The following is a 27,248-nucleotide window of genomic DNA, read 5'->3' on the forward strand; positions in this document are numbered from 1 at the left end:
TATTTTGTTCACCAGTTTATTTTGTTCATTAGATTCCACATATGAGTGAGGTCATGTGATACTTTTCTTTCTCTGACTGGCTTATTTCACTTAGCATAATGCTCTCCAGGTCCCTCCATGCTGTCTCAAAGGGTAAGAGATCCTTCTTTTTTACAGGTGCATAGTATTCCATGGTATAAATGTACCACAGCTTTTTTTTTTTTTTATCCACTCATCTACTGATGGACACTTGGGCTGTTTCCAAATCTTAGCTACTGTAAATTGGGCTGCTATGAACATAGGGGTGCATACATTATTTCTGATTGCTGTTTTGAGTTTCTGAGAATATATTTCTAGAAGTGGGATCACTGGGTCAAATGGCAGTTCCATATTTAAATTTTTGAGGAAACTCCATACTGTTTTCCATAATGGCTGTACCAGTCTACATTCCCATCAGCAGAGTACAGGGTTTCCTCATTCAGATTCTTTTGTATATGACCTATGGTGTGTGTGTGTGTGTGTGTGTGTGTGTGTGTGTGTGTGTGTGTGTCTGTCCTATCCAGAAACTTGTAAAATTTTTATTTTTTCTCTAGTTTTTTGAAATTTCATGACAATATGCTTTGGTATGAGTCTATTCCTCCTCAATTCTCTCTATATGTAACTTCTATTGTATAACTGTTGGACCTTCTGGCCAGTAATTTTCTTAGGTGTTCGCTCCTACCATCTCTTTTTCTTTTTACTATAGTTTCAGGGAGATTTCCTCAAATCAGGAGACCACCTCCCCCTTGGCTGAAGGACTCCACAAACAAAATGACCCATCCCTCTGCTCCTGTACCTAATGAAAAACCTGGATCTTTCCAGGGCTAATGAGAGGGCTGGAAGCGATGCCCAGTGGCAGGAGAACCCTCCTTTCCTTTGGCAGAGAGGACTACCCACAAGAGACAGAGGGAACTTAGGGAAGGGGGAGCTCTGGGCCACCCCCCCAGCCAACCATGGCTGAGGAAGAGGAGAGCCAATAGGGGCAACAAAAAGGGCAGCCAATCCTTCACGGCTTATGCCCTGCCAGGAGAGCACTGAGTTATGGCCTTGATCACTGCCAGCGAGGATGTTCTTCTGCCTGATTCCTTTGGAAAGCCCAGATAGGAATATTGGTGCTCCCCCCTTCCTCCGTGATTGACCTGGGGACCACAGGGGGCATCCTGGGCGATGGTTGCGAGGAAACCAGGGGGTGAAAAACATCAGCTGCCACCCATTGCCCTAGGGTGCTGTAGATTGGATGGGGGCACTGCACCGATTCTCTTCACACCTCCAAACACACACACACACAGAAGGGTAGGGCAGTTGGCTGCTGTAGCCCAGAATCCTGAACCGTTCCTGTGTCCCACATCGATGGGCGTCACCGACGATCAATATGTTAGCACCATTCTGAGGCAATCCTGCCTTACCAGTAGGAACAATCTGCTGTGAGTCAGGGAACAACCTGGTTGATCGAGTATGGAGATGGGGGTGGAGGAAGGAATTGGGGAGGGTGTTTTGAGAAGGGCAATTAGCCATGGGCCTCAAAGTTCCTGTATATTCATACTGAGCATGCCATGTATGCAAAACCCTGTGGGATCTTAACCAAGCCTATTTCTCAGGGTAGTGTTTGCAGTGAGAATCCTCAGGGGATGTGGTACGGGATCCCCTTTGGAATAAGATCAGGCTTATGACAGCTGACTATAAAAGCGTGCATTCCTCAAGCTCAGTGTTCTTTGATTGTACTGCAAGCCTACTGCCTGTATAGCATCCACCTGTATTCTTTGAAGTTACTGTCTGGGAGTAACTCCAGTCCTTTGTCTCGCTCTCCTGTCTTCTGCCAACATCCACAAAACAGTAATGGATTAATTTATTGGGATGAAAGTAGGGTTAATTTACAGACTTTGACAGGTATCTGAACCTTTTTTGTCTGCATTTGGATCCCCATTGGCAAAGGGTGTGCCGCACCAGCATGGCCAAGAGTGAACCCCTTGGCGGCTGAACCAAGGAGGGGCAGTAAAGGATTGAAGAAAAGACAGACAAGAGAATACCACTGGGGCTCGGTGGATCTCCCGTGCCTAGATGAGGACACAAAAGACCCAGCCTGCAAGCTGATGCTTTATTTCCTAGTCTGATTAAAACAAGGGTAGATTAACATGTATACAAATGTTCTTGTTTTGGCAATACTTGCCGCACCTCCCACAGCCCATTGGCTACTTAGGAAGGAATTAGGGAGGGCTACAAGGTCAGGCTTAATTATGCTAGGAGAGCTCTGCCCTCCAGGCTGGGACTTGTTTGTGGCCCTGTCATAGGTCAGCCCGAGGCTTGACCCTAGAGCCACTCCCTACAAAAGGGGACTTCATGTACCAAGCTGATCAACCCATCTGTTGATGTACCAGGCTGAGCAACCAGTCATGAGGAAAACGGGTTGAGCAATGAAGACCTCCAGATGTGCTGGTGCAATTTTGGGAAAGCTGATCAACTATTGCAGGGTAAACAGGATGATTCAGCCCTTGCTGACAGCTTCCTGGAACTCTGCAGCAGACACCATACACGTAATGTCCTCTCTTCAGTAAGGTCCAAGCTAGACATTTACATTTGTGTTGGTGTTTCTTGAGTCTAAGCGGTAGTATCCTATTTTGCCACAAGAGGGAGACTGGGAGAGGAAAATCAGATCTGTTGACTTTCCTGAGTCACTTGAATAGTTTCTTTCTTTGGGTATCTTGTGAATTCTGAGGAAACAGACACAACAATATTCATAGCTATTCCAAAACAAAATAAAAATGATTTGTAATCTTTATATTATTTGCAACTTTTCTTTCCATCCAATTTAAGAGTTTAACTGCCTGGTAGAGCGACTGTAGAGTGATTACATCTGCTCCTTTATCTTGCTTTTAATATCCCCATCTCAAATTCCTGATGTCCCCATCTCCCTCACTCATCCTACCTAATAAAAGAGTAATATGCAAGTTGACCACACCTTCACTATGCCCAAGCCACGCCCACCAGCCAATCAGGGCAAGTATGAAAATTAACCCAACCAAGATGGTGGTTCATTTGCATATCAAGACAGTGTAGAAAGAAGCCAAGCCTGCAGAAGGGAGCAAAGCTGCAGAGAAGCAAGCAAGCGGAGCGGGGAGAAGAGAGGAAAGCAGGCGGGGCCGGGGAAGAAGGGAGGAAAGCAGGTGGGGCCGTGGGAGAGTGCAGCAGGAAGCCCTATTGCAGGAATCTTCCTGCAATGGGAACTGTAGTCTTCAATAATTCCTCATTGTTTTCTCTTCCCTGAACACACACTTTTTGGAGTAAGTGTAATGCCAACTTAGGGTTTTGACCTTCTTCTGATTATTCAAAACAGTAACTCCTAAGTAGGATTTTACCCAGTATAGTGAGTTATGGTTAATGATCCAGATTTTATAGACCTTGATCAAATTACTTAATTCTTATGTGCTTCAATTTCCTCACTGCTACACTGGATATTACAATAAGAACTTTATCACAGTATTTTTGGTGGGAATTAAATGAGATAATATATACCTGTTACATAGTATTTGCTTAATACCACTACTATACTTACCCAGAGTCCTCCTCTTTCTGTCTTTATTCATTACTCCTGTTACTCATAACTTCTGACTAAAACTTTTCTGTTCCAGCCAATGTCCTTCCTAGTCCATGTGGCTTAATCGCTCCTACTTAGGAGATACAGACTATTTTCCTGATCTCTCCTCTTTGAGATTCCTGATTCTCTGCAGATTGGGGGGCATTTTGTTATCTAATCTCACTCTTTATCCCTTATTCTGTGCCTTTTATCAACAGTTGCACAAGGTCTGAGCAACTGGCCTCTGTCTTGTTCTGCCTCTTGCAGTTTGTATGACCCATATAAATTACTTGAGTCTGTTTTCTCATGTGTAAAATGGCATGGAGGACCCTTAGGGTCCCATGTAGCTGTAACAGTTTATGGAAAGAAAAAAACAAACAAACACATTTAGTGAGCACCTAGCCTAGACTCTGAACTATGGACTATATTTACTGAGCAAGTTCTCAATGTTGAGCAATGCCCTTGGCAATGAGGGTACAAGGCAGATCAAGAGACACGTTGCCTCTACCCTCATGAAACTTACAAAGACTAGTTTTAAAAATTGAATTCTCATGACAGCCATGCGAGGACTCACCAATGCAATGTAGCATAGATGATTAAGCCACTTGATTAAGTCCCTGTAAAACAACTAGTGACTGGTGGAGCCACCATGTGAACCCAGGTTTGACTGACCCCAAGGTTGGCTCACTTTCCACCCAACATCCCTGGGCACGGTGAGTCTGGTACTTTTTTCAGTAGGAACAGCCTCAGACAAGTGCAGTTGAGGAGCGGAGAGATCAGATATGCCTGGTTAAGAGCTGCCTTTGACATTATTTCCCTCGAGACTTGAGGCCTAGAAGTGAGAATGGGGAAGTGATGGGGAAGGAGAAAGCAGCTGTGCTGTAGGGGAGGGGGAGGCAGAAGAATCTGTGTATTTCTATTTGTGTCTTTTGCTGATCTTTAAGGAATCTGCTATTTCCTTCCCTAACTCCTCTTTTTATGCCTAATTTAATTGGGACTGCCCCTTGATCTTGTGAAAACAGCACATGCAGGTGGACAAAAGTAGATTTACAGTCATGAGTATGCAAAACAGAGTTTATTCTTGCATTATTATTTATCTTGTATTATATATATTTCCATATGAACAGCTGTAAACTTACTTTTGCCCACCCCTGTATGTACCTTCCATCCACAACACTCAGTCCACTGGCTTTCTGTCTTTGGAATAGTCCATGTCTTTCAAGGTCACCAATAAGATGTCTTCCCTCCTCTCCTCTGTTCCCATCACTGGGTTCTAGGGTCCCAGGGACTTACTGCCTTCACAATCATAGAGAAAGAAGGCTTGATTGTTTGGATGGGCAGTGGCCTAAAATCTAGGAAATACTTTACTGGGTATGGAAAATCTGGTAAAGAAAGGCATAGAGTAAGGACCTGCAAAAGTGGAAAGGACTTTGAGGAGTGGGTCAACTGTGAGTCCCACTGTGGGCAGCAGAGGATCAAGAAGGAAGACCTAGTGGTTGGGATTAATAGCTGCATCACAGTATTGCATGATCACATGGGCAGAAGGACTTTGATAGAAAGTGCAGGAAGGAGAATTTTCTAGATTCAGATAATGAATTATTCTGATTAATTAATTACCCCAGATGGGATCAGCATGGAGTAAAACCAGGATGCTATCTCTTTATCAACAGTTCTTTGAGTTGCCATGCTGGTGAGAAATGCATTTGCTGACTATTTGTAAATGTTATGGAGTCTAAACCTACACAATCTTAAGAAGTTATCAGCTTAGCCCTAGAGGGTTTGGCTCAGTAGATAGAGCATCAGCCTGTGGACTGAAGGGTCTGGGTTTGATTCTAGTCAAGGGCACTACCTCGGTTGCAGGCTCCTCCCCGGGCCGAGCCTTCAGGGCTCGTGCAGGAGGCTTCTCTCACCATGATATTTCTCTCTGTCTTTCCCTCTCTCTTCCTTCCTCTCTAAAAATCAATGGAAAAATATCCTTGTATGAGGATTAAACAAACAAACAAAAAAAGAGGTATTGAGCTTATATATTTTTTTAAAAAATATTTTTTAATTTATTTCAGAGAGGAAGGGAGAGGGAAAGAGAGCATCAAGGATGAGAAAGAATCATTGATCATCTGCCTCCTGCATGCCCCACACTGGGGATTGAGCCTGCAACCTGGGCATATGCACTGACCGAGAACAAAACAGTGACCTCCTGGGTCATAGGTTGAAGCTCAACCACTGACCCACACCTGCCAGGCTTAGCTAATATGTTTGTTTCCTCCAGATTTTCATGTGATGATGGGCCCAGGACTAGCTTAGCTCTCTTCTCTCCAGGTGATGTAGTATCCCAGGCCCCATACCATTATATCCAACTAGAGGCCCGGTGCACAAAATTTGTGCATGGGGGGGGGGTTGTCCCTCAGCCCAACCTGCACCCTCTCCAATCTGGGACTCCTTGGGGAATGTCTAACTGCCTGTTTAGGCCAGATCCCTGGGACATCCAGTCAGACATCCCTTTCACAATCCAGGACTGCTGGCTCCCAACTACTCGCCTGCCTGCCTTCCTGATTGGCCTGCAGACTCAAGGGTCCCAGGTTCAATTCTAGTCAAGGGCATGTACCTTGGTTGGGGACACATACCCAGTGGGGAGTGTGCAGGAGGCAGCTGATCAATGTTTCTCTCTCATAGATGTTTCTAGCTCTCTATCCCTTTCCCTTCCTTTCTGTAAAAAAATCAATAAAATATATATTATAAAAAAAGAAACATTTAAGATTCCTCCATATCTGCCTGGCTGGTGTGACTCAATGGTTGAGACCCCAGGCTGCCACCGCTGGAAGGGGATTGCACCCTGGCCAGGCTGAGACCTCAGCCAAGGCTGCCACCTCAGCCCAGCCAGGCTGAGACCCCAGCCCAGGCTGCCGTCTCAGCCTGGCCGGGGATAGCGCAGTGGGGGTGCCCGGCCCTGCAGGCATGAGACCCCCAGCCCATGCTGCCACCGCGGCCAAGGGATCGTGCGGCTTGGGTGTGAGGCCCTGCTGGCCTGAGATCCCAGCCCAAGCTGCTGCCGCAGCCGGGGGATCACGAAGCTTTGGTGCAAGCCCTGCCGGCCTGAAATCCCAGCCCAAGCTGCCGCCACAGCCGGGGGATCGTGTGGCTTTGATGCAAGGCCGTGTCGGTCTGAGACCCCAGCCCAAGTTGCCGCTGCTGGCCGGGGATCATGCCAGGCGCTGGCGCCTCCCAGCCAGACACCCCGGGCTGCCGCCACTGGGCAGGGATCGCTGCATGGGGGGCGGGCGCCTCCCAGCTAGACACCCTGGACTGCCACTGCTGGGTGGACTTGGGGACTCCGGCGGGGCTAAGAGGACTGGGCACTGCCATCTTGTGGCCATGGGTGCCGCCATTTTGTTGTGGAGTGACGGTTAATTTGCATATTACTCTTTTATTAGATAGGATTCTCTGGGGTGGTTTTCCTTCTTGTTCTGATTCTTTCTGCTGACCCCTCTTTAACCCTTATTCCTGGTGGTGTCTTGCTCTCCCCCAAACTAGATACATATACCCATCTGTGGGAAGAAGAAGGGAGGGAGGGAAGAAAGCTATTTCTCTAAACATTGTGGGGTACAGAGATGCCAGGCCTCTGCACTCCTTTCTACTCCCTAACCTTGGGTGATCCTTGCACCCTGGGCGTCCTGCTGCTCCAGGTCTTGGCACATGCTGCCAACATATGGCTGTGGGAGGAGGCTGGTCTCCTCTGGTGGGAAGAGGAGGGACAAAGAGGGTATTGTCTGGTGGATAAAGAAGTGGGGGCTTCTTGCTTGGCACCAATCCTCAGAAACTTATTGTAAAAGAGAAGTTTGTCTTGGTGTTTAAGTGTCCTGTTAGAAGCTTAGAAATAATTAGGCAGAAACCCTCTCCCTCTCCCCCACCAGCACCAACTTTGGCCTCCACCCCTGATACCCATGCTGACTCAGGCACTGTGGACACTTATAAATGGGGCCATTGAAGAATCAGGAGAAATTCATGCAACTTTAAAAAGTATCCCTATTTTCTGGGCCCTGTGCACTCTCCACTTACCACCCCCCCTTCAGATATTTAGACAAGGACTTTGGTCACTCCAGCTGGACCATCTGTATAGCCCTGAATGGTGGGGTCAGAGCTCTCGGTTTCCAAAGGGAACTGTTAGTTTTAAGTAAGTTAGATTGAGAACCCATCATTGAAAGGATTGGATCTCCATCTGGAAGTACCCTGCAATACCCTGTGAGGTGCATGCAGTAACGATTCCCCACGTTCTTCCCCAAAGTAATCTACAGCCATTTACTCAAATATCCATACAATGGGGAAGGGGATACTGAGACCTTTTGAGGTTGCATAGATTATCTGAGCTGGCACTGAGAACCCTGAGGACCCAAAGCACCATCATAGGGCATGTGGAGGTTTGGTAATAAATGGAGCCCTTTCCCCGCTCCCTCCCACAGTTATAGCTCACATTCACTGCCTCTACAGACCCATCTGCTGTTCGTTTCCCATGTCCTAGAATGTACAGTTAGAATAGATGAACTTAGCAGATGGCTGAATCCCACATAGATTCCTTGACCACTGAAGTAAAGTTATTATGATAGGGGCAGAAATAGAATATTGGGAACCAGCTAGAATTGTAAGAAATATTAATCATGCTCTATTAACCATGATTGTTTTATTCTGATTAAAGAAGGCACAGTCTAACCCTGCTGGGAGCTCACCTGGAAATGCAGCCCATTTTCCCCATCAGGGAGCTGCCTATTATCATGGAAAGATTAACAACTTTGTTGCAGAAACCAGAGCCAGAAACCAGAGACACTAGCCCTTTGAAGATCCCTAGCTTTTGCATACCTGAAGGCCTTTGCAAATCTCTGTATTACCTGTAAACTGCCCATTTGGCATACCCTTTGCCTACTTCCCATGTAATCTTTGTCCTCCTACCTAAAATAAGCAGCTGGCTTATGGTGGGGGGCAGAGCAGATTTTTGTGGGTGACCTGCTGCTCTCCCATGCTGCCGGCAGTATTGGAATAAATGCTCATATATGATTCAACCCTGTTCTGATTAACTGACTCAAGTGGTGACAGGCAGCACAGATCCACCGATTGTCCAGTTACAATTACATAGCAAAGGGCAAGTGAGCTCTGCCCCACTCCCTCTAGGCCAGTGGTCGGCAAACTCATTAGTCAACAGAGTCAAATGTCAACAGTACAACGATTGAAATTTCTTTTGAGAGCCAAATTTTTTAAACTTAAACTTCTTCTAACGCCACTTCTTCAAAATAGACTCGCCCAGGCCGTGGTATTTTGTGGAAGAGCCACACTCAAGGGGCCAAGAGCCGCATGTGGCTCGCGAGCTGCAGTTTGCTGACCACGGCTCTAGGCCAAGAGAATAAATAAAAATCTATATTGAAAAAAAAAAAAAACTATATTGCATCACAGGAAAAAAAATGGCAGAAATCAGTGTCATTTTCAAATAATTAAAGAATGCATGGCAGTGGTCTCCATTATATCCCCATTTAATTCACCAGCCTGGGCCCTGCAAAATAGAATGGGTCGTGACACATGGATTCTTGAAGAATTAACCAAGTAGGAACCTCAATGTTTAGCACTGGGCTTGATGTAGTATATTTAGTAGAACAAAATAACACAGCCTTTGTTATATGGTAAGTAGTTATTGATCAGATTGCTGTACATACTGATTCATTGTAAGAATAGTCATATTGCTTGTTCAAATCCCAACTTCTCCACTCAACTAGCTGGTTGACCTTGAATAAGTTACTTAACCTCTCTATTATTCATTTATCTCCTTTGTAATAGTACTTACATCAAAAGGTTGATATGAGGAATAAGTGAGTTAGTAGCACTTAGAATATCACTCATTTATTAAGCACTGAATTAATGTTAGTATAACAAAATATTAAATTGGAAGTTTTGACTGGGATTTTGAGATGCAATGTTTTAAGAATATATATACAATGCAGACGACATTCTAAAGTGTTTTGTTAGTCTGAGATTCACTACTTCAAAGGAAAAACAAACAAATAAGTTATGTCACTCTTAAACTCTATACCCATATCAAAGTTGTATAAAATGGCAGAGTTGTTGAAAATTAGAGGGCAAGAGAATTAACTTGGGAGAGAGGTTATCTTTGGAAAGAGATTGCTGTTAGTTCTCCCAGAGGACAAAGAATGGAGGTGTTGCCTCTTGCATCTCAAGCCTAGTGAGAGGAGCTCCAATATGCTATTGACTTCTGCTTGATAAATCAAAACGGGAAAATATAGGACATCCAGCAAATGAATAGAAGATGTGGCTGTATTGGAACAGGCCTAAATGCTCAAAGTTTGTTGACCCTAAGGATGCATTACTATTTCCTGTGGCCCAGATGTGAACATGCCCAGGAGGGAGGTTATTTTATGTTGTGCTTAATAGAATCCCCGGAGAAGTGAACAGGCTTCAAAGGCAAAAAACAAAAAAACAAAAAAACAAAAAAAGAAAGAAAAAGAAATCATTTGACAAATTGTCAAAAAGATCAAATCACTTAAATGATGAAGACTATCCAGATGGACTTAGACTTCTCCATAATGATATTAAATGCTAGAAAACAGTGGAACGATACCCCAAATATCCACAGGGGCAGAATCTGGAACTGAGGTCCCCTCCAACTCTCCTCCTTTAAGAGTGGAATGTTGGCTCTGTGAGCCACAACAGAGTAAACAGATCTCTGCACTGAGAGTTACTCTCCCATCCAGCCACCCACCTACCTGCTCTCCCAGCCTTGCCCCTTCCCATTCTTTGGAGGGGATCCAGGCTCTAGCAATGAAGGCAATAATGGGTATGGGGGCAGGTGTTAACAGTTCTCACTGGGCCTGGTGGAGAGGAGCTGGGCTCCTGGGGTTGCTGAGGGACATGGAGCAGATGCCCATTATGCTGTCGGAGGAAGCCTGTGCTATTTCTCCCAGCCAAGAGGAGAGGACATCCTGAGATAAATAAGGAAATTCTATCTGTTGTTGCCGGCAAGCCTGCGTGTTGGAAACATACTGAAGTCAATGCTCCCTTTCTGATAATCTGAAAATTCCTGTTTCAGTTCACTTAGGACACATACGCTCGCTCACAACAACAGAGGGTTATTCTCTACAGCCCATTCTTTAACAGCAGGGCAGCCTGCTCCTCCAGCTGCAATTCTTTTATCCTTCACTTAGGCGGCTAGGAATGGAAGGGGGAGGGGGAGAAGTGGGCGGTGGCAGAAGGCAGGGCCTGGGGGAGAGCTGGGACCCTGTGGACTTCAGCCTGAGGCTGTTTCTCTCTGTCACCAGTTGTTGGTGCTTTTGCTCAAAGCTGCCAGGTGAGTGCTCACGCTGGGGCGGGGGGTGGGGGTGGGGGCAGCTGGGGTGGCACAGGGCTCAGGGGCAGAGGTGGTGGGGGCTGCCTGGGGCTCTACACTGCCTTCTCCAACTCTAATGTGCACACCAATGACCTGGGGATATAATTAAACTTCAGATTTGATTTGCTAAGCTGGGGGTGTGGCCTGAGACTCTGCATACCTGGTGATGCCGGTTCTGCTTCACACTGTCCACACTTTGACTAAAAGGATCTAGGACCTTTTCCAGGCCAGGTGGGGTGAGATGGGAGCAGTGAGCCAGTCCAGCAATGTCCTCAGTGGACATCCTACACTCATACCTTCACTGAGATGGATTCTGCCACCCATGGAATCCTGAACATTTTCTCCAAAAGAATAGAGATGCTTGGGAAAATGCTTACCAAAATCATAATGGGTTACAAAAAAATCTATTTACATATTTGAAAATCCCCTCAAACTGGGCTTTCCTCCCTCTCCCAGCTACTGAGCTCACAGATGTTGCTCCATCAACTAAAATCTTAACAGGGCTCAGAACCTACCAATTCTCTCCCAAATTTATCTGCAAACTACTTCTCCGGTCCTAGAAACAGAGTGGTGCTGAGCTCTGTCAGCAATGCTCAGCCCTCAGCTCCCTAGGTCCTGAAGTTCAGCCCGGGAACGCTGGTCCTTGTGGGCAGAGCTGCAGACACGTTTATAGAAGGATGTGGGTCTCCGCAAATAAGACAGGTGGGCTGGGGAGGATTGGAACAGATTGGGGAAGGGGGGTCACAGAGTCCCAGGAAAGCAGGACATGAGGGAGGAGGGAGGACTGTGTTAGGCTCAGGTCTATAGGAAACTCCCTTTGGTCTACAGACTTTGGGAGCTGGAGCACAATTTTGTCTGAACATGAGGCCCCAGAATGTGTGTGGAAAAGTGTTTTGGTGATAACAGCCATGGGGCAAAGCACAGATAGGAGACTCAGAACTAGATATGGAGGCTCTAAACCAAGAGGTTCTCAGGCAAGTCCTCTTGTCCTTTTCCTCCCAAAGATTATCATGTTCCAACCAATAAAAGCTCTTCGAAATGCTCTTGCTTTACAGAGCTGGTAACTGAAGCCAAGAGTAGAGAGGTGATGGACCAGAGCTACCATAAACAGTGGTTTTTAACCAGGGTAAATTTGACCTCAGGGGACAATTAGCAATATCTGGAGACATTTGAGATGAGTAAGAGGGAAGTGTGCTACTGGAATCTACTGGGTAGAGGCCAGGACCGCTCGCTGCTAAATGTCTTACAACACACAGGGCAGCATTGCCCAGGCCCCCAGACAAAATGATCAGGACCAATTGTCAATAGTGCCAAGGTTGAGAAACCCAGGACAGCATTGGAACTTTGCCGGAAACCAATTCCAGCATGTAATAATTACAAGAGTTTCACCAAAAGGTTGGTGAAGCTTGGGCAGCTCAACAAGGGCTGAGCCACATATGTAGTTTACCTGTTGGAACGGCTAAACGGCACTTCCCCAAAACCTGAATAGGATTATTGTTTGCTGCCAGACAGCTCAGGGCATCTACATGTTATTGCCTCCTGTTGGCCAAACACCTGAACAGCTGTAGGCTATTCCCCAAACTGACAATGCTTCTGAACTCTACCCTTTGAAACTTTACCCTTTGAAGTGTATTATCTCCACTTTGCCTTAGGACAAATTGTGTTAATAAGTAGCACGGGGTCCTTAGACAAGGAGTAGTCTTCAGTTCCTTTAGCTGAAGATCCTCTGACTCCCAATGCCTTTCAAAATTATCTTTTGTCTTTGGACTCCATCTTGAATCTACACATCAGCCCCTTTCTCCAGATTGCTGAACCCTTTGTAAGGCTGTGACAAGAACCCCGGCAAACTTGACCTTCCTTTTGGTCCTCTATGGAGTTCAATATTTCTCTAAACAAAATTTAATTAAGCATTGATTGAGGAACTGTTTTTCTCCCCCAGGCACTACACTATATACTTTTCTTGGGTACTTTTTTCATCCAGTAAGTAAGCCAGTGATTTTGTTTTATTTTTGTCTTGATGTTCAAGTTAGAAAACAGATTTTGTTTCTTTATTTACCTTTTATTATTTTCAATTATTCATTCTCTTCTCCTGAATTCTGAATTACTCAATGTGCTTTTAGCACTGCAATTTGATTTTCCTCAGAATCTGTCTTATTGCCTCCAAAGTAGTTTTTTTTTAAAGGAATGCATTTTAATTTTTAAAATATATGTTATTATTGATTTTGGAGAGAGAGAGAGAGAGAGAGAGAGAAAGAGAGAGAGAAGAGAGAGAGAGAGAGAGAGAGAGAGAGAGAGAAACATTGATCTGCTGCCTCCTGAATGCCCCCTACTGGGGATAGAGCCTGCAACCTGGGCATGTGCCTTGCCCCATGTTGAACCAGCAACCTTTCATGCATGGGTCGACGCTCAACCACTGAGCCACACTGCAGGGCCAAAGTAGATTTTAGATATGCTACTGATGATCTTTCTCCCACACTACTTGTAGTGGGTTTATACATTTAAAGATCCATTTCTTCTCAATTTTGAGGAGTCTTGGGAATGAGAGAAGATAAATCTCTCTTCAATTTGCCATCTTTATTCATGAGGACAATTTTGCATCTTTCTAGAGACTGAAAATAGGGTTCTTCTAAAAATTTTAACCCAATTTTATAGAAAAGAATTTTCAGTGGCCTGATGTACTTATGAGTCTTCACAATCTATGATGGGGGTAGAAAGATAGGGGCTGAGGAGCAGGCAGAGGTTCAAACTCGATTCCAATGACTCAAGATATGGTTCCTCACAGTTGGTGGATGGGAACATATTTCTCTGGTCAAGTGATGCTTTTGGAAGCATCTTAATTTATCCCTTTCAATTGCACAGAAGTGACCATTCTGCCTAAATTTTGGCATATGGCCTGTTCTTATCTATAGTTTATGATACTAATGCCCATTTAAAATTGTTTTGTGCATCTTTGTGGGTATCCTAATTGGGAAGCATGTTTCATTTGCTGCCATAAAAATGTAGGCTATTATTATTATAGCTAAAAGCAAGTTGATAGTCAGTAAATAAGTGTGGTCTGAATTATAGGAAAGACAATTTAGGGATCAAAAACTTGAAGAAACCAGAAAGGAGAGATGCAAGGACACAGATTTGGAAGGGATAGTGACAAGTGTAGGGCCATTTCTTTCTCTAAGAGCTGTACAAGGAAGTGACTATGAAGAGAAGTAGTAGCTGTGAGGTTTTATATCAAAGAGTCTCTATTTTCACTGTAGAATAAGAGGTTTGTATGGTCTTCTAAGGGTGACAAGAACCAGGTGTGTAAGAGTTTGGGCTTAATGGTGATGGTTAGAAACAGTGACTTGGCATTAGGAAGGCTGCTAATTGGGTCAAAGACAAAGATGACCATCTGGGCTGATAGCATGATGATATTTTGTCCAGAGAATTGAGGAATTGCTGAAATCTGTTCTGGACCATGGCCACTTCTCACCGCGAGGGAGATATGAGCCCAAGGAACAATGGCAAGGAGAGTCAAATTTAAATTTTTTCCCAGTAATTTCTGGCTTTGACCCCAAACCCCATTACATTTAACTAGTACATTTTGCTGTGTTTCTTTAAAAAAAAAAAAAAAAGTTCTCCTTTTCCTAGGTCTAAAGAGCATTAAGACGAAAGCAAGCCTTGACACTCACTTTCTTCCCTTGATTCCCATGGAGCCTCTGAACCTAATCACACCTCAGTTTTACTTTGTAATGGGAGCAGAGGCCAGCCAGACACACCTGTGAGCACCTGAGGGCATGGGACCAGAGAGAAGCAGACAGCAAGAAAACACACATTCCCCCCAAGCTCAGCACTGATTTTTGTTCAGGTGATGCTAGCAGCGTACCAGAGCTGGCAGCCATCACCTGGGGAAATATCAGTTTTCAGAGGACACTGGTCTCTTGCTATTTAGCCTATTTAGGATTAGAGGGAAGGAAGGAAGGAAAGAGACAAAGATAGACCTTAGTCTGTATCCAATGCGGAGAGTTCCTCTCCACTGCAGTGGGGGACAGAGGACAGAAGAAAGAGCCACATCCACACTTACTATTATTATTTTACATAGATGATTCCATTAACTATATAAATAGATCCAATCAGAGTCTTAGTATTTGATCAATGAGGTCCTTGGAGAGGAGCAAGAAGGCTTGCCTTACCCATCTTTGGATTAGGAGTGAAGAGGTGGCCTACAGCTCCTCCTAAAGGATATTGAGCAACACACCAACACTCATCATTGTTCTCTGCTCCATAACAGAATGTGCGGCAGGTTCCTGAGGCGGCTGATGGCTGAGGAGAGCTGGCACTCCACCCCTGTGGGGCGCCTCATCCTTCCGGTGCTCCTGGGATTCCGCCTCGTACTGCTGGCTACCAGTGGGATGGGGGTCTATGGCGATGAGCAGAGCGAATTTGTGTGTCACACCCAGCAGCCAGGCTGCAAGGTTGCCTGCTACGATGCCTTCCACCCCCTCTCCCCACTGCGTTTCTGGGCCTTCCAGATCATGTTGGTGGCTGTGCCCAGTGTCCTCTACATGGGTTTCACCATGTATCATGGCATCTGGCATTGGGAAGACTCAAGAAAAGTGAAGAAGGAGGAGGAGACCCTGATCAGACAAGGACAGGGCAGCACAGATGTCTCAGGGGCTGAAAGCCCCAGGCTGCTCTGGGCCTATGTGGCGCAGCTGGGGGTGCGACTGGTCCTTGAGGGGGCAGCCTTGGGAGGGCAGTACCATCTGTATGGGTTCAAGATGCCCAGCTCCTTTTCATGTCGTCGAGAGCCTTGCCTTGGTAGTATAACCTGCCACGTGCCCCGCCCCTCTGAGAAGACCATCTTCCTAAAGACCATGTTTGGGCTCAGTGGGCTCTGTCTCTTCTTTACTCTTTTGGAGCTGGTGCTCCTGGGCCTGGGGAGATGGTGGCAGACCTGGAAGCAAAAATCTTCCTCTTCTAAGAACTTCACGACTTCAGAGAGCACCAGAAAACACAAGGAACCAAACGATAACTTCCCAGTGGTGGAATCAAAAGAACAGTTCCGAGTAGCAGGTGAGAAGGGCACCGATGTCCCTCATTCTTCTTGCCTGATGTCTCGGTCCTGATGATCCCCTCCTGGCAGGACCCTTACACTCCAGCAAGTACAACTCCCATGTTACAAAGAAAAAAAAAGTGAAGGGATTAAGCAAAAACAAACAAAACAAAACAACACCTCATAGACACAGACAACAGTATGGTGATTTCTAGAGGGAAAGGGGAGTGGGGGGGGGGCGGGGAGGAGGGAGATAGAAGAGGGTATATGGAGATGGGTAAATGGTGATGGAAGGAGACTTGACTTGGGATGAACACACAATACAATATACAGATGATGTTATAGAATTGTACATCTGGAACCTATGTAATTTTATTAACCAATGTCACCCCAATACATTAAATCTTTTAAAAATATATTTTTTATTGATTTTTAAAGAGAGGGAGAGGGATAGAGAGTTAGAAACATCGATGAGAAACATTGACCAGCTGCCTCCTGCACAATGCCTACTAGGGATCCATCCTGCAACCAAGGTACATGCCCTTGACTGGAATCTAACCCAGGACCCTTCCGTCCGCAGGCCAATGCTCTATCCACTGAGCCAAACCGGTTAGGGCTAAATCTTTTTTGAAAAGTAGAAAACCAGGTTCTATGTAGATATTCTGACCACTTCTCTCACCCCAACCCCCATCCCCATCAATTTGATGACTTCTTCCGATGAACCAGGACCAGAGTGCTCAGTCAGTTGTACCTCCCTGTGCTTCCATTGAGGTCTCTTCCCATTTAGAAAAAGTCTCAGCTTCTGCTTGATTTTCTACTTTGCAGAGTTATAAAGACACCTGGCTCAACTCTGAAGGATACTCCATGACTGGAACTTCTCCCCAACATCCAGTGAGTGGGGATATATCTCTGAGACAAGTTAGAGGCTGTTGAAGCATCTCTAAGGGCCATGGTGGGCCGTGCTGCCTAAAGCATTTCCTTCAAGAACTCTTGCTTATGCTTCTTCCCAAAATTTTCTGGTGTCAGCATCACAATTTTCATGGGCTTTGTTTGAATAAGCCAGCAGAAACCTCCATAAAACCAGCCTCACCCTTGTCCTGTGTAATAAAGGTTGACTACTGTTGGTGGCATTCTTGTTACTAAAGACAATTATTCTTCTTGTCTCAGTGACTCTACTTATCTCTCTTCTGTGGTTCTACATTTTCTGCTTCCCCAGTTTCAGAGTCCTGTAACCCTGAATATCCCCAGCCTTGCAGTATATGTCATATCCATAAACTCTGGCCTTCCAAGCATATATAACCTAGTGTTCTTATAATATATGGATTAGATTTATTCAAACACCTGGACACATCTCTTAAGAAGATTATGTGAATTCAGAGGCTTATGTCCCCTGGACCACTGACAGCTCTGATTTCTGCTCAATTCTCGTTCTCTTTTTGGTTCATGGCAGTTGCTCCATTGGCTCCAGCACACAGCACCTTAAATGTGAAGCTAAGTCCCTGCTTTACCCTCAACTCTACTGAAAAGACATGAGTTCCACTGCTGTTTCATGGGTAACGGTAAGGGGAATTTACATTATAGTGTGATTTGGGAGATAATTTAAAGCTGAATGACAGGTTTCTCTTTTCTTGAGTCTCAGTCATTTCTGTCCAAGAGTGTTCTAGCCTCCCACCTTTCTGCAGAAACACCTCTCTCCTCAGTTCTTCCTTGTCCTCAAATTCTCACCAAAGAGCAGTTACCTAGTTTTGTTTCTCCTTCTGAATTCCATGTTACCTCAAGTGAATGAAAAAGGGGCATCCCTAAGGATATTTGGTTTCCTAAGAGACACTTCGGCAACAACTAGTAAAAGAATCCCTTATCTGAACCCTATTTGGTTTGGCTCAGTGGACTGAAGGGTCCTGGGTTTGATTCTGGTCAAGGGCACATGCCCACATTGCGAGCTTGCTTTCCAGTAGGGGGCGTGCAGGAGACAGCTGATCAATGATTCTGGCTCATCATTGATAGTTCTATCTCTCCCTCTCCCTTCCTCTATGACAGCGGCTCTCAACCTGAGGGTCGAGACCATTGGAAAACACAGATATTTACATTACAATTCATAACAGTAGCAAAATTACAGTTATGAAGTAGCAATGAAAATAATTTTATGGTTGGGGGGGGGGGGTCACCACAACATGAGGAACTGTATTAAAGGGTTGTGACATTAGGAAGGTTGAGAACCACTGCTCTATGAAATCAATAAAAATATATTAAAATATAAAAATAATAATCCCTTATCTGATATAGCCAGAGGCCAGTCAAGTGACCAAGGACAGAAAAAAAAACAAATGTCATCATTCAGAATTTCTTCTTGATAGATAGCATCCCTTTCAAAACATATTATTCATGTGCCATATAATTCATCCATTTAAATTATGCAACTCAATGGCTTTTAGTACAGTCACAAAGTTGTGCATCCATTAACACAATTTTAGAATAGTTTAATATATTGTGCATCCATTAACACAATTTGTGCATCCAATAACACAAAAAATCAACTCAGAAGGAAACCCTATGGCCCTCAGCTATTACCCCCAAACTCCCATAACTCCCAAACATTGCTTTGGCACCCTTGTTAAAAATCAATTGCTTGTAGATGTATGACTTTCTTTTTTCTGGATTTTCACTATTATTTGTGGAGGAGAAACTGTCCCATGATGTGACTGACGGCTGTGGACCCTTAAGACAGATCCAGCTAGATTCCAGTCAGAACAGAGACTGGTTCCCATAAATCCCACCAGAGAATGTCTGATCAACCCCTACCCTGTGTCCCCAGGCATGGTGGTTCCTTGAACAGGCCTTTGCCCTGTGCTGAGAAAGCATGTAAAACGTTTTCCTCTTATCTGGGGCTGGTTACACCACAGTACCACTATCCATCCTGCCCTGTGCTACATAACCACGTGGCATGGAGGATAGCCATGTTGTCTTGCTGCTGCCCACGATGTGTCTCATATGTAAGCTCCCTTAATACACTCTGATGTAATGCTGGAGTTGTCAGCCTCTTTCTCCTGTCTCTCAGCCCCAGTACACTTTTCTAACAGTATTCCATTGAAGTGTATGTCTATCCTTATGCCAGTATCATGTTTTGATTACTATAGCTTTGTAAAGGGTTTGAAATTGGGAAGTGTAAGTCCTCCTAATTTGTTCTTCTTTTTCAAGATTGTTTGGCTATTTGGAGTCCCCTGAAATTCCAGATGAATAAAGTTGTGAATTAGGGAACCTTAATATTTTCATTAAAGTACAGTCATCTTAGAAGTATGGCAGGATTGAAGACATAAGGACCCAATGAGACACAGGGCCCCATTTCTCAATACATAGGCATACATACAAATATACACTCACACCAGAAACACTCATGGCAAACACCAGTAACTGGTAAGAGCACTTCTTCCTCCTTGGTCCATATTAAGAATCAGAGTCCTTCTCAATATAGTATCTCAATTGAGAGATAGAAACATTGATTTGTTGTTCCACTTATTTATGCATTCATTGGTTGATTCTTGTATGTGCTCTGATCAGGGATTGAACCCACAACCTTTACGTAGTAGAATGACACTTTAACCAACTGAGCTACCTGGCAAGGGCTATAATTTAAACATTTTAAAACTAGCCCTAACCGGTTTGGCTCAGTGGATAGAGCGTCAGCCTGCGGAATAAAGGGTCCCAGGTTCGATTCCCGTCAAGGGTATGTACCTTGGTTGTGGGCACATCCCCAGTGGGGGTGTGCAGGAGGCAGCTGATCGATGTTTCTTCCTCATCGATGTTTCTAACTCTCTATCCCTCTCCCTTCCTCTCTGTAAAAAATCAATAAAATATATTAAAAAAAAAACAGTACAGTGAATAATAATAAAGGCGATGTTTATTAAAATACATTTCATTAAAAAAATAAACATTTTAAAACTAGATATTTTGTGGGACTTTTATAAAAAAAACTCCAAAACAAATTGCAGAAACCACCTTTCTAAATAATCTAATCAGACATCCAGTAAATACTCATTGAGCATATTATGGGAAAGGCAGTGTCTGACATTGGAACACAAGAAAATTTAAAGACTTCATCCATAAGTAAAGGAACAAAGTGGGAATCTACTCTAATAAAAGAGAAATATGCAAATTGACCAAACCTCCTCAAGGCCCACAAGCCAATCAGGAGTGAGGATGCAAATTAACCCAATAAAGATGGCAGGTTAATTTGCACGCACAAGCATAGAGCGAAGACTTAAGGCTCCGGCCCGACTGAAGACTGAAGACATCTGAAGACGACTGAAGAGGCTTGGCATCTCCACTGCGGCTGGAGTGGAGAAGCCTTGAGGCTTGGCTCCTCCGCTGCGGCTGGAGTGAAGGCCTGGGTCCCAGGTGCTGGAGGAAAACTGGTGCTGGCAGCCAGGGGAAGGAAGGCCTATTGCACGAATCTTCGTGCAACGGGCCTCTAGTCTATACTAATAAAAGCCTAGATGGCGTCTCACCCTTGCATCATCATAAGATAACAGCCCCATGTCGTCACAAGATGGCCACCCCCACATCGTCATAAGACAGCTGCCACAAGATGGCCAGCAGGGGAGGGCAGTTGTGGGAGATCAGGCCACCAGGGGAGGGCAGTTCGGGGGTGACTGGGCCAGCAGGGAAGGGCAGTTGGGGGGGGACCAGACCTGCAGGGGAGGGCAGTTGGGGGTGACCGGGCTGGCAGGGGAGGGCAGTTGTGGGGGACAGACCGGGCCTACAGGGGAGGATAGTTGGGGGGGACCGGGCCTGCAGGGGAGGGCAGTTGGGGGCGACCAGACTTGCAGGGAGGCTAGTTGTGGGGAACCGGGCTGGCAGGGGAGGCCAGTTGGGGGTGATCAGGTTGGCAGGGGAGCAGTTAGGCATCAATTGGGCCGGCAGGGGAGCGGTTGGGGGGTGATCAGGCTGACAGGCAGAAGCGGTTAGGGGGTGATCAGGCAGGCAGGCGAGTGGTTAGGAGCCAGCAGTTCCGGATTGTGAGAGGGATGTCCGACTGCTGGTTTAGGCCCTGCGGGATTGGGCCTAAACCGGCAGTTGGACATCCCCCGAGAGGGTGCAGGCTGGGCCTCTAGTAATAATAATAAAAAAGCACATCAGAAACACAAGATCAAAAATCCATTGAAAAGAAACAAATAATTCCCTGAAACAGGCAAGCATATTATTTGTTGAAAGCCTTAATGGATGCTCCTTGGCATAGCAAAATGGTTGCTGTCTTCAAGCTGGGTCCAAAAGGCAGAATCTTAATCACTCCCGCTTAAAAAAAAAAACAACTTATTTTTCACCCTCTCTCCCAGTCTTTCACAACAGCTACAGCTTCAGCTCCACTCTCTAAGCATTGCTCTCTCATCCTGGTCTTGACCTCATCAGGTAGGAGGATCAGAAACTGCTCCAGCACCAGCAGCTACAGGATTTGCTCCTTCCCAGCATCTTAGATGACAGCTACTCAGCAGATCCCCCAAGAGTTGGCATAGAGCATCTCCTGGTCCTCAGACCTCCTGGGAGTTGAACGATCTAAAACACTGGTGGGAAGTCAAACCTGGAGAAGATCATCTAATCCTGGATTCCTTCCCCTAACTTAACCACTAGAACCCCTATCAGCACTGGGTGAGTGCGCCCATGCCCCGAGAAGGGGTTTCCTCTACCTGGGGTCTGTTTCCTATGCTGAGGAAGAAAGCGAGGGAAACCAGGGTGACGGGACAGAAGAGCTAGCTCCCCAAACACCCCCTTTCCTGCGTGCAGCACGGGAGTTTCACCAAACTCCGAAGAGTCGAGAGTCGGTGGGCTTTGTTGGGGACGAGGATATCCTGCTTTTCTATGAACCCAACCAGACCTTGGGGCTGGAGGGTGCGAAAGGGCTCCTTTCCTTGCAGGATGAGGCTGAAAAAGAGGGGACTTCAGGGAGAGCAAGCCTCGAGGGCCAGCGCCCCCTAAGCCCCATTCAGGGCCCAGCTACACAGACCTGTCCTCCTGGGTGCAGCTAGCCTAGGACCCAGCACTGAAATCGCCGGAGCAGCCAGCGGCTCTCAGCCTCACCTCCCACACTGGACCGACTAGCCGAGTCCGTTAGCGCCTCGGGTTTAGCTGCACCAGCCCGGGCTGCACGGGCGCAGTCGCCGCCCTCCCACCCCAAAGATTCCCGGCATCCGCTCTCGGCTTCCGGCGGGGAGGGGGGACGGTAGTGAAGAGGGGGATGGTTTCCGCATCTCCGTTGTTGCCTGGAGGAGCGGCCCAAGTCCCGCCCGGAGGGTGTCCGGGCCTGGGCGGCCGCTCCCGCGCGCGCACGGCGCCTCCGGCCAGCGCGCGCCCGCGCCCGCAGCCCCGGAAGTGGGACTGCACGTCCCCGCCCGCCCGCCCGCAGCCCCGCGTCGGCCGGGCGGGCTCGGGTAGGAGAGGCGTCATGGAGGCCGAAGACCTCCAGGAAGAGCTGACCTGCCCCATCTGTCTGGACTTTTTCAACGACCCGGTGTCCATCGAGTGCGGTCACAACTTCTGCCGCCGCTGCCTGCGCCGCAGCTGGACGCCGGGCGACGGCCTGTTCCTCTGCCCCGAGTGCCGGCAGCCGTCGTCGCCCGCCGCCCTGCGGCCCAACTGGGCCCTGGCCCGGCTGACGGAGAAGACGCGGCGCCGGCGCCAGGGCCCCGTGCCCCCCGGGCTGTGCGGCCGCCACTGGGAGCCGCTGCGCCTCTTCTGCGAGGACGACCAGCGGCCCGTGTGCCTGGTGTGCAGGGAGTCCCAGGAGCACCAGGACCACGCCATGGCGCCCGTGGACGAGGCCTTCGAGAGCTACCGGGTGAGCTGGCCGCGGGGCTGCCCTGGAGTGTTCACCGCTTCCTTAGGAAGACGCACGGGGTGGCCGCTAGTCCCGGTTGGAAGCATGAAAACCCCTTTGGGGCTCAAAGAAGTGGTGCGACACGGATCTCGGAGCTGAAGTTGAAACTGGGGGTGGGGAGGGCGGGGCGGGGCGGGTCATCCCCGCAGGGTTTCCCGGGAACGGGCCCTGGGGAGCTGCTAGTTTAAGGCGAACACACTGAGTGGGCGTGTGTATACCAGTGCTGTCCAATAGAAACAAGAGGCAAACCACATGGATAATTTTTATGGTGGTAAAAAGAGCAGGTGACGTTCATTTTTTAAAAAAGAGATATTTTTACTGATTTCGGAGAGGAAGGGAGAGGGATAGATAAAAACATCAATGAGAATCATTGATTGGCTGCCTCCTGCACGCCCCCTACTGTGTGTGTGTGGGGGAATTGAACCCACAACCCTGGCATGTGCCCTTGGCGGGAATCGAACCTGGGACCCTTCAGTCCGCAGGCCGACGTGCTATGCACGGAGCCAAAGGAGCTAGGGCACGTTCATTTTTAGTAATGTATTTTATTTAACCTAATTATCCAAAATACTGTTTAACATTGTTCTTAAGAAATATCAGTGAGATATCTATTTTTTTCATAGTAGACCTTTAAAAATCTGAGTACTTCATTTACAGCACATATCACTTCCAACTGTCCACATTTCGGGTGCTCACTGCCTAATGGCTGTTGTATTGGACAGTGCAGGTCTATCCTGTGGGTGTCATAGACCAGTGATGGTTTGGGGAAAGCCTGGTTTGGAGTAATGAGGCTGGGTTTTGTTACTAGCTTCTTTAATCAGTTGGGAAAATCACTTAATATTTGAATTGTATATTACTTATCCTATTTCATGCCTTAGTGAAGAAGCTTCTGTTGAATAAATCAGTTTATCCTACTCTGCTCCAGCCACACTGGCCTTCTTGCTTTTGTTTTCAAGGCTGTTCTTCTCTGCCCACACCTTCCGTCCTTTAGATCTTACTTGCCTTTAGCTTGAAGATCTTCCTTGCTCATCTTTTCCAGAGTAGCTCTACCCCCTTCCATTACTGATGGTGTAACTCCAGTGGTCTCCAACAGAATTGGTATCTAGTAAGTACTGGTTGAATGCACTCACTTAATGACACAAGTTAAATGATTTTGTAAACTATAAAATGTACAGTTTTATCAGCTGACTACAAACAGGAAACAGATGTAAAGCTGGACAGTGAAGTATATAGTAATTCCCTCATTCAGTAACATTTATTGATGCTTACTGGATGCCAGGCATTGTTCTAGAATCTGGACATAAACAAATGAGAAAGACATAGGCCTTGTCTTATAAGCATGTGTACACCAACAATTTTAGTGTCTGAGAGTTACCCAAGTTTGTACCAAGTACCCAGAAAGTCTGAGGTCAGAGTGATCAGTGAGGAGCGACTAATGGCATTACAGAAGCATTACACGAGTTCAATCTTGAAGGGTAAGTATAGCAAGGGAGAGGGGAGGATATTCAAGCCAAGGGAACAGTGTGGCAGTGTGGAATAGCGTGTGATATGTAAGAGGACTGGAGGTTGCTTAGAACTTCTGGAGGGTAGAACATGGGCGGCAGGATGGTGGGAGTTGAGGTTGAAGAAAGGGGCAAGGGCCATGTCATGAAGGATGTTGTTCGTAGCTTTCTCTTTGAGGCAGTGGGCATTGAGGATTTAAAGGCAGGGAGTGACGCCATCAGTTTTTTGTTTTAGAAAGATCGCTTTGATATCTATGTTGCACCATTTCAGGCATGAGGCAATAAGGGCCTGAATTAGTGCAGGGCAGGGACGATGGAGAAGAGGGGATGGATTCATTATGAGTGCTGGAGTTGAATGACTAATTGGAGGGTAAGGGAGAGAGAGGAGTCTAGGATGACAGTTTCTAGTGCTCATTTTGGGGCATGTTGAGTGGAGGCAACTGTGACAGGAAGTCCAAGGAAGAGGGACAGGAGGCAGGGGGCATCAGAGGCTTGAAAGACTATTTTAGAATTGTCAGCCTACCCATAGAAGAAGTAAGCAGATGAGATTCCCCTAGGACAGTGGTTGGCAAACTCATTAGTCAACAGAGCCAAATATCAACAGTACAACGGTTGAAATTTCTTTTGAGAGCCAAACTTTTTTAAACTTAAACTTCTTCTAACGCCACTTCTTCAAAATAGACTCGCCCAGGCCATGGTATTTTGTGGAAGAGCCACACTCAAGGGGCCAAAGAGCCGCATGTGGCTCACGAGCCACAGTTTGCCGACCACGGCCCTAGGGAAACCACATAGATGGTAAGAAAAAGGGGGCATAAAGAGAAGCTTGGGAAATACCAGTGCTTAGTAGCCAGTAAAAGAGATCGAAAGGACCCATCAGAGAAATGGAAGGGAAAATACATTTGTGGGTGAGGGCTGAGGCAAATAAAGTGGGTGGTTGTGAAAGGAGAACAGGGCCCTTAAATCTTAAATCAACTGCCTCCTGCACGCCCCCTACTGGGGATGGAGCCTGTAACCCAGGCATGTGTCCTAACTGAATCGAACTGTGACCTCCTGGTTCATGGGTTGACACTCAGTCATTGAGCCACACCAGCCAGGCTCAAAAGGTCTTTTAGATGAACACAAGTTGTTTTTTAAGAGTCATTGGTGGTAGAGCAGAAAAAGAGGACAGAGAAAGAGAAATAGCTTCATAAACTTGAGGAAGCAGATTATTTGCATGGAAAGGCTTTAAGTACTGATCTTCTTACTCTCATGCCATTCTGCTGATTCTCAAAGCTAATCCCTTCATTACTATTAATTCATTTAACAAATACTTCTTGAACACTCTTTTGTGTCAGACACTATGCTACAGCATCAGACATAGCACTGGGAACGGAATGGTGAATAAGACAGGTAAAGACTGTTTTTATGAAGTGCATAGTCTATTTGGGCCGGGGGTAGGAGGTAGACAATAGACAGACAAATAAATGAAATAATCACGGATTGTGATATGCTGTGAAAGAAATAATGTATCATGCCAGAGGAGTAGCTTTCTCTAAGTTGACATTCAGTAAAGACTTGATAGACGAGTAGGATCCAGCCATCTGAGGAACAGTGGGAAGAACATTCCAGGTAGTGGACAGCAAACGCAAAGACCCTGAGGCTGGGAAGAGCCTGGGACTGAAAGAAGGTCTAGGTGCCAGGAGCATCGTGAATGAGGGGGAAAGTAGCTAAGATGACCTAGGTTATGTCAGGCCATCATAAGGTGTTTGAATTGTTCTGGGGGTGAGGAAAGCCAGTAAAGAAGCTTAAGCAGGGTAGTGACATCCTCTGATTGGCTTTTAGAAAGATCATTCCAGCTGCTTTGTGAATATCAGATGAGAGAAGGACAAGACTGCAAGTAGGAAACCAGTCATGGGGTTATTATACATGTCCAGACAAGAGATGATGGTGACTTGAACTAGAGAGTGGCAGTGGGGACAGTAAGGGGACTGATTTGATGTTTATTTTGGAGGTGCATCTACCTGCTTGATTACAGTGACAGAAATGCACAGAACCTGAGAGCTGGGATGGTATTGAAGAGACCACCTAATCCATTTGTCATCAGCTGTGACCCAGGAAATGTGTGAGGCTCAGATACATAACTAGTTTGTGAAGGTCTAGATTGAAACTCACATCTGATTTGAAGTTAAATGTTATTTGAACAACATAATCACAAGCGGCAAATATCTTCATTCTGCCAGTGTATGCACTTTTATTATACTTATGCTTTTATATGCACAAATTTTTCTGATGTTAAATCAAGAGAAATGGTTTTTAAAAACCAACTAGCCAGCTTTGAAATGTTTGGTGCTGCCCTCCTGCCACCTCCTGGCAATTTCTGTTATTGCAGGGAAGGAGTTTTCTGATCTCCCAAAGGGTTCCCGTTTACTCAGGGACCCTGTTTATATCCCAACTGTGGCAAGATTCAGAAAGACTTAAGAATCTTGGATAATAGAACCAACTATGCAGGATAAAGACTTTTAAAAATTGAAAAATTCTATTTAAAAGATTAATTTGTTTTCATTATCAAACAAAAGTGAAAACTTAAAAAAAATCTTGGTCACATACATATCAGCTATTTATCTCATTACAAGCCTCATATATACATTGAACTTGACAGTGATCACAAAGTAGCAGTTACATAATTGAATAAAATAATAAGATTATTTGAGATAATCACTTACCTTACTGGTAGCAGGATTATATACCTATTTAAGTGAACAACTAAGAGTAATAAGTCGATTTTGTAATGCTACATATAAAACACTATATTAGAAAATTATACAAGTGATATTGTGATATAAAACAGAACTACTATATAAATTCCTTTATAACCTAATGTTATTTCCCCCCCACATTTTACTGTACAA

General features: G+C 45.9%; 2 protein-coding genes and 1 long non-coding RNA gene across 4 annotated transcripts in view; 2 read left to right on the forward strand and 1 right to left on the reverse strand.

The window, feature by feature from the left end:
- Positions 1–15,184: 15,184 nt before the first annotated feature.
- On the forward strand, positions 15,185–16,069 carry GJC3 (gap junction protein gamma 3). Its single transcript, XM_054714171.1, has one exon. It carries the CDS (start codon positions 15,233–15,235, stop codon positions 16,067–16,069), a length of 837 nt encoding a protein of 278 aa, XP_054570146.1. The 5' UTR covers positions 15,185–15,232.
- A 5,123-nt stretch (positions 16,070–21,192) lies between these two features.
- On the reverse strand, positions 21,193–22,512 carry LOC129148819 (uncharacterized). The gene is made up of 2 exons (XR_008555790.1): positions 22,462–22,512; positions 21,193–21,551 (listed from the first exon to the last, which is right to left on the reverse strand). It is a non-coding gene; the product is annotated as an uncharacterized LOC129148819 (long non-coding RNA).
- Positions 22,122–27,248, forward strand: part of TRIM4 (tripartite motif containing 4) — a 30,644-nt gene continuing 25,517 nt past the window's right edge. The window contains exon 1 of one of the 2 annotated variants that reach the window (XM_054714913.1): positions 22,122–22,822. In XM_054714913.1, coding sequence (XP_054570888.1) covers positions 22,223–22,822 — 600 coding nt within the window. In that variant the 5' untranslated portion in view covers positions 22,122–22,222. The remainder of the gene's footprint in view (positions 22,823–27,248) is intronic. The other variant, XM_008141699.3, reaches the window with a different exon arrangement.

This window comes from Eptesicus fuscus, chromosome 4 (genome assembly GCF_027574615.1).
Source record: "Eptesicus fuscus isolate TK198812 chromosome 4, DD_ASM_mEF_20220401, whole genome shotgun sequence".
Lineage (NCBI taxonomy): Eukaryota > Metazoa > Chordata > Mammalia > Chiroptera > Vespertilionidae > Eptesicus > Eptesicus fuscus.